At 34.5% G+C, this 13,792-nt stretch overlaps 2 protein-coding genes across 2 annotated transcripts; both read left to right on the forward strand.

Annotated features, from left to right (window-relative positions):
• Nucleotides 1-631: 631 nt before the first annotated feature.
• LOC141394746 (thioredoxin-like protein 4A) lies at nt 632-4,278 on the forward strand. Its single transcript, XM_073969572.1, has 2 exons — nt 632-927; nt 1,006-4,278. Exons 1-2 carry the CDS (start codon nt 850-852, stop codon nt 1,354-1,356), a joined length of 429 nt encoding a protein of 142 aa, XP_073825673.1. The 5' UTR covers nt 632-849; the 3' UTR covers nt 1,357-4,278.
• A 6,256-nt stretch (nt 4,279-10,534) lies between these two features.
• On the forward strand, nt 10,535-12,051 carry LOC141394745 (alpha-methylacyl-CoA racemase-like). Its single transcript, XM_073969571.1, has 2 exons — nt 10,535-10,824; nt 10,885-12,051. Exons 1-2 carry the CDS (start codon nt 10,717-10,719, stop codon nt 11,920-11,922), a joined length of 1,146 nt encoding a protein of 381 aa, XP_073825672.1. The 5' UTR covers nt 10,535-10,716; the 3' UTR covers nt 11,923-12,051.
• Nucleotides 12,052-13,792: the final 1,741 nt, after the last annotated feature.

Below are 13,792 nucleotides of genomic sequence, written 5' to 3' on the forward strand. Positions count from 1 at the left end.
GAGAAAAGTGTCAAAATTGCTCAAAATTACTCTCTCATGAAAATTTTTACCAGAAAAGTAAAGGAACGGAAAAATGGTAGGTCTGACAGCAATGTCGAAAAGAAACATAAAAAATCAATTTTAGTCTTTTATTTCACAGTTTTTAATTTAGTTTTATCAGCGTTCGACTTTTTCTTCTGTTTTGCGTCCATTTTCTTTTTCATTGTGAAATAATCGTCAAACAAAAGTCGAAAAATCAGTTCTGCCATTTTTTACCTGTAGAAATTTTGCTGGTAGCCTGTGGTAGAAGAGAAAGCCATTTTCGCTCTCTCTCCACTCTCACTCTCTTAAAAATTGCGTCCAATTTTGCCACTTTTCGGGATTAAGGAACGCTTTGCAGGTTAAAAATGGTAACCTCAGGTAAGTAAAGGAACACAGCTAAAATGTTAACGGTTTTACAAGTTTGAAGTTGGTTTGTCCGCCAAAGTGGGAAGGGTTGTTATTTATTTTATTTATCAGCGCCATCTAGCAATGTTTCCTGGCAACGACATATGAATCTTTTGCTAAAAACTTGGCAGTACTGTTTGTCCGTCCATTGTTTGAAAACGAGGGTGCTAGAGGGATGCGTAGATAGGCATATAGTAGAAAGATGAAAAAAGAACAAACGGGAAAACAACAACAAAATTTTCCTCCGTTCATATTTCTTTTCACCGAAGTATTCGTAAACAAGCTTGGAACGTTTTTTAAATCGTTTATTTTGTAAAAAAATCATTGGTCCCTATTAATAACGTGTTGACTTTGCAGATAAATATTCCCAATTATTTTTAATATTTTATTTCAAAAAGTTTGTAAAACACAAAAACCTGCAACATGTCTTATATGTTACCACATTTACACAATGGCTGGCAAGTGGACCAGGCCATTTTATCCGAGGAAGACAGAGTTGTGGTAAGTACTTTGTTGTGTATTTACTCTTGGCAAACTAGATTTATCTCGATCTTTCTTTGCCGCGCCACGGTACTCTAGGTAATTCGTTTTGGTCATGATTGGGACCCTGCTTGCATGAAAATGGATGAAGTCCTCTACAGCATTGCTGAGAAAGTGAAAAATTTCGCAGTAATTTATTTGGTGGACATTACAGAGGTTCCTGACTTCAATAAAATGTACGAATTGTATGACCCCTGCACGGTGATGTTCTTTTTCCGCAACAAACACATTATGATTGATTTGGGTACTGGTAACAACAATAAAATCAATTGGCCATTGGAAGATAAACAAGAAATGATTGATATTGTGGAGACAGTCTATCGTGGAGCGAGAAAAGGTCGTGGTCTCGTTGTATCACCCAAAGATTACTCCACCAAATATCGATACTAAACGGAAGAGTAGAAGAGACAAAACTATTTCATTAAGACTAATTTATTTTGTGTAGGTAAATTTTGAAATAAAGTAGATTTAGAACGAAAATAAGAAATGTGTAATGAGGAAACGCACAGCAGCGTTTACAACTGGAAGAAAGGGTTCAAACCTACAAAAACAACAACTGGAATAAAGCAAATGGAACGTGGATTATGCGGTTTAGTTTAGCCCTTTAGAGTTTTTTGGAAATTCTGCACTCAAGAAAAAAGTGTGTATTTGTTATCGGGTTCACATTTACAACCAATTCGAAATGAGTCTTAAACTGAAGGGTAACCAGTAATGGATAGATACGCCAAACCGATGGCTTATTCCTAGTTTAGCTATAACTGTCGGATAAATCTGAAATTTTTACTATACATAGATCTCGATGCCCTGATTACGAAAATATAAAATTTTACCGGCGGTCATAACCGGCTATCCGATTATTTGAACCGAAAGTGCGGGTAAAAAACCGGATATATAACTGGATTTTCGATTTGGGTATCAAATGAAAGCTTAAAATAACACCTTTTTATTGAATTATTTTCTGTTAAGATGCTAAAGCTGGTTTGGGAGTTAGAGAAAAAAGTTTATTTTTACTTTTTTTTGCTTAAAAATTCTGGTAATTATTAAAATTTTAAGAAAGAAAACTGTTGTCCGCGTAGCTTAAATTTGAACCCGTCCATAGGAGAAAGTCTTTAATCCCCGGCCGAAGGCGTGCTACATAAGAAAACTTGAAACTTTAAAGAAACTTTTGTCCGCGTAGCTTAAATTTGAACCCGTCCATAGGAGAAAGTCTTCAATCCCCGGCCGAAGGCCTGCTACATAAGAAAACTTGAAACTTTAAAGAAACTTTTGTCCGCGTAGCCGAAATTTGCACCTGTCCATAGGAGAAAGTCTTAAATCCCCGGCCGAAGGCCGGCTACTTAAGAAAACTTACAATTTTAAAGAAACTTTTGCCCGCGTACCCAAAATTAGCTCTAGAATTGTAACTGGTTTATATACAGCTGGAAATATTTTATTTCTGGATAGGTGTTTTCCTAAGCTTTCTTTTGATACCCATATCGGCCCAGAATACCCGGTTATATATCCGGTTTTTTACTCGTAATTTCGGTTCAAATAAACGGATAACCGGTTATGACCGTCGGCAAAATTTTATATTTTCATAATCAGGGCAACGAGATCTATGTATGGTGAACATTTCAAATCGATCGGACGATTATAGTCAAACTAGGAATTTTCCAAGAATTTATTTTTTCTGCGATGCTAGGTCAAATCAGTAGAAACCGCTATACATGGTTGGGCATGTTGAGAAAAATATGGAAAATTCAAACTTTCTAAAATGTAAAGCTTGAATCAATCCTTAACGCTCTCAGCTACCCAAGAATTTCCTCTATTGTATAGGAATGTATCGAGGAGATGATTCAAACTTTCCAAAATATAAAGCTTGAATCAATCCTTAACGCTCTCAGCTACACAAGAATTTTATTTATTGTATAGGAAAGTGTCGAGGAGATGCTGAAAAGTAGACATCGGATTTTTGCACATTTTTGAAAATTATAATGCAAACAATTCATTTATTAAACAATAGAAGCTGGAGCTTTATATCGCGGCCAGACCAATTTTTCAAGAATGTTTAATTTTAGATAATATCCTTAATTTTAGAAAGCATGACTAAAAAACGCTTTAAGTGGGAGCGCGATCACCCCCTTATTTTGGAATACATACAACCCCGATAACGTTAAATGTCGCTCGACCGAAATTCCACAAAATCGATTGAGAAATCAGGCAATACCTAATTTGAAAGATGGTTAAGTAACTAGAACTTCTAAAAATGTGCATTGGTCACTAAAACGACGGGCGAACAATGCGCTGTATCTATAATATATCTAAATCAGGGTCGCCCATCTGTATACTGCGGACGCCCACTGAGTTGTTCTATATTTGTTTTTCTTGGACATTTGCAGAGTACGTGAGCAAAAATGAAGGATAAACAGCAATTGGTTGTTGTTTTTTCGTCTATACATGAACATTAGCTTTAGTTTGATGGAATTTTCTTGGGCGACGTTGATCTAAATGTATATAAAGGTCTTTAAGACTGACATGATGTACTAAATTAAACTTCCGAATCGATTGGACCGAATTTGATGAAATTTTGTGGGTAGGTTCTCCTACAACGGGTTTTAACAAACGGCGAAATCTCAGAGATTATTAGACGTATTAGTATTCAATGCAATAGCAATTGTGACCTCTGTCATTAATGGGCGTTTTGGAAGCAGAATGCAGTGATTGCGTCCAAATTTTTGAAAACTTTATTTTTACAGATTAGATTTACAAATTTAGTAAGTGGGACAGCAAACACCCCATGAACATTTTTTTATATATACATACATATGTATATTCTTTATTTGCAATCTATTTACATATATATAAACCATGGCACAATTATACGGCATCGGCGAATTCGGAAAATGTTATGTCAAAATGTGAAGCGACTTGCCTCAATTTGCCTTGAAAAGGCAAATTCAAGGCAAATTAGTTTTGAAACTTCAAATATGATTTTCAAATAAGTTGTGTTTTTTGTTCGATTATTTTGTTTCATAACATAAATAGGAAAATGCATTTAAGGCCACAAGCAAAACTATCCTCTTAAATCCGGCAAATTATGGAGTTTGTGATGAGCTGCTTTCTTCAACAAACTAAAATGTGCATTGGATATATTTCTGGAAGCAACGTCTTAGTGAAGGCCAAGTGCATACCACCATTTTTGAATAGATTGGCCGCAGTGCAAGTCCAGCAGAACTATCATTACCTCAACAAGATGTGGTTGAATATACTTATAGATTATATGGAATATGATTTGATGCTTAGAGTGAATAATAAAGATTTAAATTATTTGTATACCCTCAGTTTTAAGCTAACGAGAGTAATCGAAATAATGGTTTGGAACCTCAAATATATTTTGAAGAAATCCCTTTCAGACAATTTGGATTCTATTTAGATATGTCCGTCTATCTCTCTGGCTGACTGGAGGTCAAGACAAATCTTGAACGGAGACCCCGGTCGGGTAAAGTTCGCAAAGAGATGATTCGCTCCACTAATTCGGGTACTTCCACACAAAATTTATCTTTGAATAAAATGGTGCGCACGACAAACTTAGCAGGAATCACTCGATTACCAGAAAGCTGTAAAAACATTCGGCCACCAACTAAAATGGCTCTTAAATGTAATGCAATCTTTGCACATCATAATTGTTTTTCCAATCTTTCATCAAATTCGAAGACGGTCTATATTCATCCTCTTGCTTCGGTACCTTCCCCAGAAAAGTTAAAAAATTTAGGATTATGAACACTTTGAGACCTATTTTGATATCTATGCTGAACATTACACGACTGAGGCACCCAGACCGTTTTTATTACAGAACGAAAATGTTCTCGCAGCATGTCTCTGTATGGCTGATTTGGACGTGTTTCATTCGCACGCGTTTTCTTTTCGACATACAGAACCAGGCTGTTATACATAGCTAAATTCTTAGATACGATCAAAGTTTAAATTTCGGTTTAGATGCTTCAGTAAAATTTAAAGTCTTTTTAGCCAAGAAAATGAAAGAACAAAATATATCTCTACCTTTTTTGTAAAACGAATACAGTTTGTGCATTTCATTTTGTTCCGATTTATTTTTATTTAACTTCTAAAATTAATTCATCTAACCATTAACATATAGTTTTTGTATTGCAATCGTTATTATCCAATTCATATTATATATAGTAATAATATAAACTAATATTAATTAAATGTACAAGTTAAAATATTAAGTAAACCATTAATTAGAAATAAAAACATGCAATAAAAATTATTAAATATGTACGTACAACGTGATCTGAAAAGGGAAATAATGTTAAATATTCAAAAAAGGAATTATAGAACATACTATTAAACAGCAACTATAACATAATCTTGAGAATCTTTTTATTTCTCATTAGCCTTTTCTTTGCTTTTTGTACCTTAAGGCGTTTATTTAAATACCTTATTCTAAAAAATCCGGCATTTGAAGAACACTTCCTTTACTTTGCGTGGTAAGTTGATATTCTTGCTACTATTTATTAATTGCTGACGAAGTTTTGGGACTTGGGATATTTTCATTCCATTAGTGTTATTAACACATATGACATAAAGAAACTAGAATCTTTTGAAACGTGGATTTATCGACGTATCCTAAAAATCCCATGGACACATTTGATACCCAATTCAGTAGTTCTGACAAGGGTTAATCGAGAACGTGAACTAATTACAACAATAAAAAGAAGAAAAGTGTCATATCTTGGACATATAATGAGGAACCGAAAATACAAGCTGCTCCAAACCATAATCGGTGGAACGATAGAAGGGAAGCCATCCAGAGGACGGAAAGAAACATCATGGATTGACAATATTCTGAAATGGACCGGCATTGAAAATTTCTCATTCCTACTGAGTGAAGCCAGAAATAGAGAAGCTTTTATGGAGATCACGAATAATATATGAATATACCTTAAAATTTGTAACAAATAATGATATATAATTGTATTGGTCGCTTATATTCGGAGATCGAATATGCAAATAAAGAAGAAAGAAGAGAGTGTTATTAAATAACACCTCCAATTGCATTATATCAGAAACGAATTCCTCAGACGGTTTTTTGAGAGACCCTTGCGAAATAGGATCGACTCAAGTGTATTATTTTGATTGGCATTGGTATTCTTCAAGGTGCAGCTTTTTAATAATGTACCCCGATATGCTCTCTAGGGCGTTCTCATGAAAAACATCATTGTCAATAAAATTGGACTCATCTAAGTCACTAAATTCAGTGGTTTGTGTAGGATCCGGCGGCATTAAGCATTCCAGCCCTTCATTTCCAAAAGCTTCTCCAGTTGGTTTAAGGGTATGTTTAAAAGTGTCCGGTGTGGAATTGGTGGAGTTCAGCCATTCCGTCGGATCATGTTCTACATTTCCTTCTCCCGAAAGAATTTCTATGTTTCTTGCTAAATTAAAAAAAATAAGTAATGTAGATTAAAATAAAGTCTTTGGTTACGAACCCAATATATATTTTCGAATTCTATATTTGAAATCCTGTGGAGAAGGGTGGTCATTAAGACCACCCTGACTTCTCATAGCCCCAAAAAAGTGCTCGAGCACATCTTGATTCAATCTTCGGGTTAATATATATTGAAATTTATATCTTTGTAGGTATTCGTACAGCATTATTAGTGCATTGTTTGATTGTATTATACCATTTTGAAAATACTCAAGAATTCTTTTATTGGGAATGACTGGCTTAGACATAATGACATTCATCCTATTTAGGACTTCTTTTTGTTTATCCAATTGAATACCAAGGCATATTTATAGAAGGTAGAAGTGACAATCAGCTGTATTTTTACTTTTTTTGTAAATTTAGTTTTCAAAATGTAATAGGGTCTACTCATGAAATTTGAAACTTCGAAATTTGCTACCATAAAATACTGTTTTTCTTCCTAAACGTGTAATAAAAATGGCCTACGACAGTTCTGAATGCTTTATATTTACATTGTCATTCATATTTGTTCTATTTTGGAGTATTTTCAAAATTTATTTATGTTTTTCCTGAAAACATTTTTGGAACGACCCTATTATTCAATATTTTCTTTGACAATTAATTTTCAATACCAACAATGTTGTTTTTGTAAATTTGTTAGTTGTTGTAATTCATGCACATACCTTCTATAAATTTACCTTGTTGAATACCGTATGGCTCCTAATGTAAGTTCAAAATACAAATTGAGTGATATGTACATACATATATTTTTGGTGCTGAAATGTTAGTTACCTTTCCATGAAGTCCAAAAAAACTCCGCTGTTTCAACAGCTTTATATATCGATACCCATAGAATAATAGCCTTTGCAGTAGTGTTTGAGAAAAGCTGAACGGATAGTTTCACCTTTTGCCTTGCTACAAAAAACACAATCCGGTATCCAGAAATGGTTTCTTATTAATTTCAAAAGGTGAGGTACATCGTGAAAAGCAAATACATTTTGTTCTGAATTCACTGGATGAGAAAACCACGGTTTATCTGAATAAATGCACTAAATGAGTACCCATAAAAATAGTGTATAGAGAATTTATGTATATATGCACATATGTGTGTAAAGTTGCAAAGGTCAATATCATGTTCTAAAGAGTTCGTGTTGAAAGGAAATTTTCATGCGATTAGAGCAAGAAACTTCCAAAGTTCATTCGTGCTCTCCCATGTGCGATCGGAAATGCAATGTCTTCATACATATTGTACTCAAAAACCTCAGTCACCTTCATTTCATAAAGCAAAGGATACATATTTTTTCCTCTATCGACACGTTATCCATTTGCCGCATAAATTCTATGCATGTCGACAGCAAACCTTCGTCCAGGTTTATTTTTCTACACCACCTTTGCAGAGTATAGACATCGGGAAGAGGAAACCCTTTTTTATATAAATGCCTATAAGCTCTAGGTCCGGCGGCGTGAAGGCATATGGAATTTGAGATGTCTTCCCATTTCCACTCTAGTCTTGGTAGCCATCTTTCAAATTTGACCGCCTGTGAAAATTTGATTTACTGAACCGACTATTGAATTGGTCTCTAATAATTTGCAGTTCAATTCCTTGTTTTCTTTTTCCAATTTTTTATATATTCAGTGTATTTTTGGGTTTCTGTTGCAAATATTACAGGACTGCAAAATATACCATTAAATTAAGAAAAATCATCAATCACAATAAAGCAGTCGTTTTCCTTGTAAGACCCACTAAAGGGAAAGGAGTAATTTTCCAACAACTCATTTAGAAATATTATTAAAAATATTTTAGAATTTATGGGTAAAGTAACATCAAAATGTGAATATTCACATGTTGATCTTGCAGAGAACTATCGGTATAGGTCCACTCGGTAAATACCGATATCTATAACAAAGTTGTGTAAAATGAATAACTTATTTTAAAAGTAATAACACACTAATTATATCAATATGTATGCAGGCATTATGTTTCTTACTCTGTCTGAGTTTCGGCATCTATAACTACTGTGATTATTTGGTCTCGATAGGTACCTCAATCTCGTCTTCAAACAAATAGGGGTTTTCATTGGGGCTGGTGGTCACAACTTGTACCTCCATCTCGTCTTCAAATAAGTAAGGATTTTCATTAGGGTTAGTTGTCACACCTGGTACGTCTATCTCGTCTTCAATGTAATTGACAAAATCAGGAGAAAATTCACATTCAGTTGACCTGTGTGCACTTCATATTATGCATCATTTTTATTAATACACATATAAATCCTACTTACTGAGATATTTTTTGACCACTCAAATCATATTGAAACGTTCTAAACCCGTCATGTACTTCGGATTGAAATGAAGCGAACATATTTTTGACTTGGAATTGAGTTCGACTCCACAAATCGCACTCCACTCTGATCTTTTAACTTCGTCCTTTGAGACACTAAAGACCGTTGCTTTTCCAACACCGTCTTTTCTATTGCAAACACTGCATACTCTCATTTTTCCAATACTTCTTAACAAAAAAATTTAAACAAATTTATGTACAGTGAGTCAATTAAGTATTTTGCCTCTTTAGAAAATTGAAAAATTTTCAATAAATTCGTTTGAAACCATCAAATTAGTGGTCATAAAGTCAAATATTTGTATGTAGTATGTTTGTGGATAGTTTAGTATCCAATATCTGCAAGAACCGCTACGAAAGGTTTAATGGTCTTCTAGATATTGACAAAAATCTATAACAACACAAAATATTTTACCTCACAAAAAGTATTTTGACTTTTACATTTTTTTTGAGAAAAAAGAATTTTTATAGTAACCGTTGGAGATTATCATGTTATACAAGTGTTTCGGCACCAGTTCAACCACCTTGCGACATGTTTTCGCGGTTATTTTCTCCAATTTTCCTACATTAATTTCTTTGACAATATGTTTTATTAATTTTGGTCATTACCGACATTAATCTCCAAGAAAATCAGTGAAAAATGATTCGCCGCTACCTTCAAATCCTAACAAAAGCGTAAAACATAAATAAGAAGCTAAAATGCATCGCAAATAGTGAAAGAAATTACAGTTTGGAACTATGAAAATCAAGAATAGAGACAAAAAATTGTTTAAAAAATCGCGAAGATCATTCCTGACCGCCTCCAAAAATTAATCGTGTCTTCAATATTAATCTCGGAACCAATGTCTTGGATGAAGTGTCCACAACTTTTTGTTTTGACGTTTCATATTCGATCAGCTGGTGTGATACCACTACCTGGTATTTGTGTCATGGTTACTACACTTTTAATGATATGTGCGACATGTTATGGCCGAAAATATACCGCTGGCGAAGTAATTCATATGTCGAGGAAAGAATAAGTATGCCATTTATTTCAAACTTTCATATTCCTGTAAAAATTGCAATTGCACTAAGCCTAAGTCCATATGTATTTACATTAGGCAATTTTCCTTGCGGCAATTGTCAGTTTGCCGGTGAGAGAGGGTGTTGAGAAGCAATGCCTCTCCTCCATGGTACAAATACACAGGTAGCCGCATCGGCAATTGTTGGTAACATAAGATGTCAAAATTTGACATCAATTCAATGCAATTGACATATTATGTTACCATCAGCTGGCTTGATAATGCTACCTGTATTATTGTACCATGCTCTCCTCTCTCTCCTACAAACTGACAGTTGCCGCAAGGAAAATTGCCTTATGTAAATATGGACTTACATGCCATTTCCAGAGCAGTCCAGTAAGATAACTCTCAATCGTCTCCAACTGTTGCATGACATGGAAAAGACTACCCTCCAAAAATGTTGAATATCCAATTATATATCGTTCAGTTTTTTAATGTAAACTCAATGGTCCTTAAACCATTTTGGAACCAAATTGATGATACGATGATTAATACACATTCAGTATTATATTACGATAACAGAGTGTGCCGTATCTCTTCAATTGTCTACTTTGGACGCGAAATCGATTTTATATACATATTATCTTTCTTACTTTCTCCTTCCTAAAAATCGTCTCTGCATCCCACTAAAAACTGTCGAAAAAAAGATTTGGAAGTTAATTTGTATATTTTCTCTACCTTCTACCTTATCTGCCTTCCCATTTCTCTCCACCTAATGAGAAAAACACAACGAATATGTGTTTGGCTATTTACTCTCTATCCTTCCCGTTATAATACGAAAGCACATTATCAAACACAAGAAATATATCCAAATTCCCGAATTTAATATTAATACTCATTGGGAACAGATCGTATCGCATTAGGCAGCACGGCAACGAATTTGTGGCAAGATGCCTCTTAAAGGTATTAAGGTTTTGGAATTTGCTGGTCTGGCACCAGTACCATTTTGTGGCAAAATTTTAGCTGACTTTGGTGCAAAGGTTACAGTGATAGATAGGGTGAGTAAATAAGGTATCAACTTTTCGTCGCATATTTGACCATTTGTTTTATATTCAAAGGTGAACGATAATATTTTGAACTGTATGAATCGTGGCAAACGTATATTGGCGATTAATTTAAAAGTACCCGAAGGACAACAACTTGTCCGAAAATTAGCCGGAAATCATGATGTGCTCATCGAACCATTCCGCCCTGGAGTTATGGAAAAACTTAATTTGGGACCCGAAGTTTTATGCAAAGACAATCCCCGACTCATCTATGCCAGACTAACGGGGTTTGGACAACATGGCCGTTTAGCTGCTCGTGCTGGTCATGATATAAATTATGCTGCTGTTTCTGGAGTTCTATCCATGCTTGGTCGTAAAAACGAGAGACCCCAACCTCCCATTAATATCTTGGCCTTTGCAGGTGGTTCTCTAATGTGTTCATTGGGTATTTGCCTAGCACTTTTGGAGCGTCATCGTTCAGGACATGGACAGGTTATAGATTCTGCCATGACTGATGGTGCTGCATATGTATCTAGTTGGTTATTTATGGCACGTAATATACCTATGGTGTTCCAAGGTAAACGTGGCACCAATACACTTGATGGTGGTTCTTACTTTTATGACGTCTATGAAACTAAGGATGGAAAATATATGTCTGTTGCTCCCATCGAACCTCAATTTTTCGATGCATTTAAAGATAAACTAGGTCTACCCGAACTTTCGCAAAAAGTTGTAAACGAAGATGAAAAGCTTGCAGCGAAAGATATACTCACCAAACGATTCCTTGAAAAAACTCAAGCTGAATGGTCGGCCATATTTGAAGATATTGATGCTTGTGTTTATCCTGTTATTGACTGGGAATCAGTTTTGGACCATGACCACCTCAAATCTCGTCATACATTTGAAAAGCTTGATGATGGTTGTTTGGCACCCTGTCCTGCACCACTCCTAAGCCGAACACCGGGCCAACTTTCAACTCGTCCCAGTACATCGTCAGAAGCCATTGAAGAGGCTTTGGATATGTTACGGGATTTGAAATTAAGCAAAGTCGAAATGCAAAAATTAGTAAGAAACAAAGTGTTAATATTGCCCACGGAAGCTAAATTGTAATCAGCAGTTCTACGAAAATAAGTATTTACATACAGTGAGTCAACTAAGTATTTTGCTTCTTTAAATAATTGAAAAATGTTTAATAAATTCGTTAAAAATCCATCAAGTTAGAGGACAAACAGTGGAATATTTGTATGCAGTTTATTTGTAGGTAGTTTAAGATCCAATATCTGCAAGAACCGCTCCAAAAGGCTTGCCGGTATTTTAGATATTGACAAAAATCTATAACAACCAGGGTTTAAAATGCTAACGCCATACATATTAGCAAAGCACCGAATATTTGCAGCTTTGTCTGCTAAAATTTCTTCGAAATATGTTTAGCAACAATGAACAACGGCAACATGTAGCAACAAATTTCACAAAAATATTGCTAGCGATGCTGATGCTATTTGATATTGTCGCTTTAATAAAATAGCATCTCATATTTTTCCACAAAAAATAAGTTAAACATTGAGCAGCTGATCATTAGCAGATGATTAAAAAACAGCTGATCGAACTTGCTAAATGTTGCTGGGAAAAATTAGTTGTGTCTTTTTACTTTTTCAGTAATAATTATTCAGTAACTTCTTTTCAGAGAGTAAGAGAGATTTTACTCTTTGATACGAAAATAGAGAAAAAAGTAAAAAGACAGCAATTAGTAAACTTTAGCAAGATAACAGTTGATAACCAAAACAAAAACATTGGCGCCAATGCATGAAAGAAAACTAACTCCAAAGTAATGAAAAAGTTTTTCAATTTTAAGCAAAATAAATAAAAAATTATTAATATATTAATAAAATAATCAATAAATATAGCTGAATCGTAATATTTATTGTATTTTTCCACAAAAATAAGGTAAACATTGAGCAGCTGACCATTAGCAGATGATTAAAAAACAGCTGATCGAACTTGCTAAATGTTGCTGGGAAAAATTCTTTCAGCAACTTTTAGCAATTTCTCAGCAAACAACTGTCAAAATTGTTTTCTCATTTATTTCTATTTTACTGAACTTTTGTGTAAAAAGACAGCATTTAGTAACATTTCGTAATAATTATTACAAATTATCACGTAAAAGGACACAAATATTATCTTTCTTACTTTCTCCTCCCTAAAAATCGTCTCTGCATCCCACTAAAAACTGTCGAAAAAAAGATTTGGAAGTTAATTTGTATATTTTCTCTACCTTCTACCTTATCTGCCTTCCCATTTCTCTCCACCTAATGAGAAAAACACAACGAATATGTGTTTAGCTCATGGTAGAATAATAAAAGGTAGTCGCATCTGTCAAATTTGGGTAAATACAACCCTGTATGTCTGTACGGGAGCGTGTCAAATACAAAACATCAATAATACGGAATGACATTTCATAACAAAAACAAAATACCGTTTGTTATTGAATTTTGTGTTTATGAAAAATAATTATGAAATATTTTACCTAATTCAAAAAAAAAAAAACTTTTGCCGCCATCAACAACTACATATGTATATATGCTGTGGAGCTGGGATCCACCGATCCACTACAATAACAGCAGCTGCAACGGACATAACAACATGATGGTTATCCAAGGGAGCCTTGGTGTTGTAAATTCCTTGTTCCTGCAAGATAGCGAATCGGATCCATTGGAGCCGAATGCACAAAGCCAGATTCAACCACAGATGAATTCAATTTTTGATTTGGAACAAAGAAGATGCTATTACAAAACCCTATCAGAAACACTAACAATATGCTTTGGAGTTTGTATGCAATTTTTTGCTTTGCAATTTTGGCATGACTTTCCCGGCCATCGACTGTTGTTTCACATCATTAGTTCGGATTCCATAACTGCTGCAACAACAGTTTCAACAAGATTTACCCCACCAATAACAAATACAACTTGCAGTAACGTTACAA

Source organism: Musca autumnalis, unplaced genomic scaffold, assembly GCF_047663935.1.
Source record: "Musca autumnalis isolate F117 unplaced genomic scaffold, ASM4766393v1 scaffold_2, whole genome shotgun sequence".
NCBI classification, from domain to species: domain Eukaryota; kingdom Metazoa; phylum Arthropoda; class Insecta; order Diptera; family Muscidae; genus Musca; species Musca autumnalis.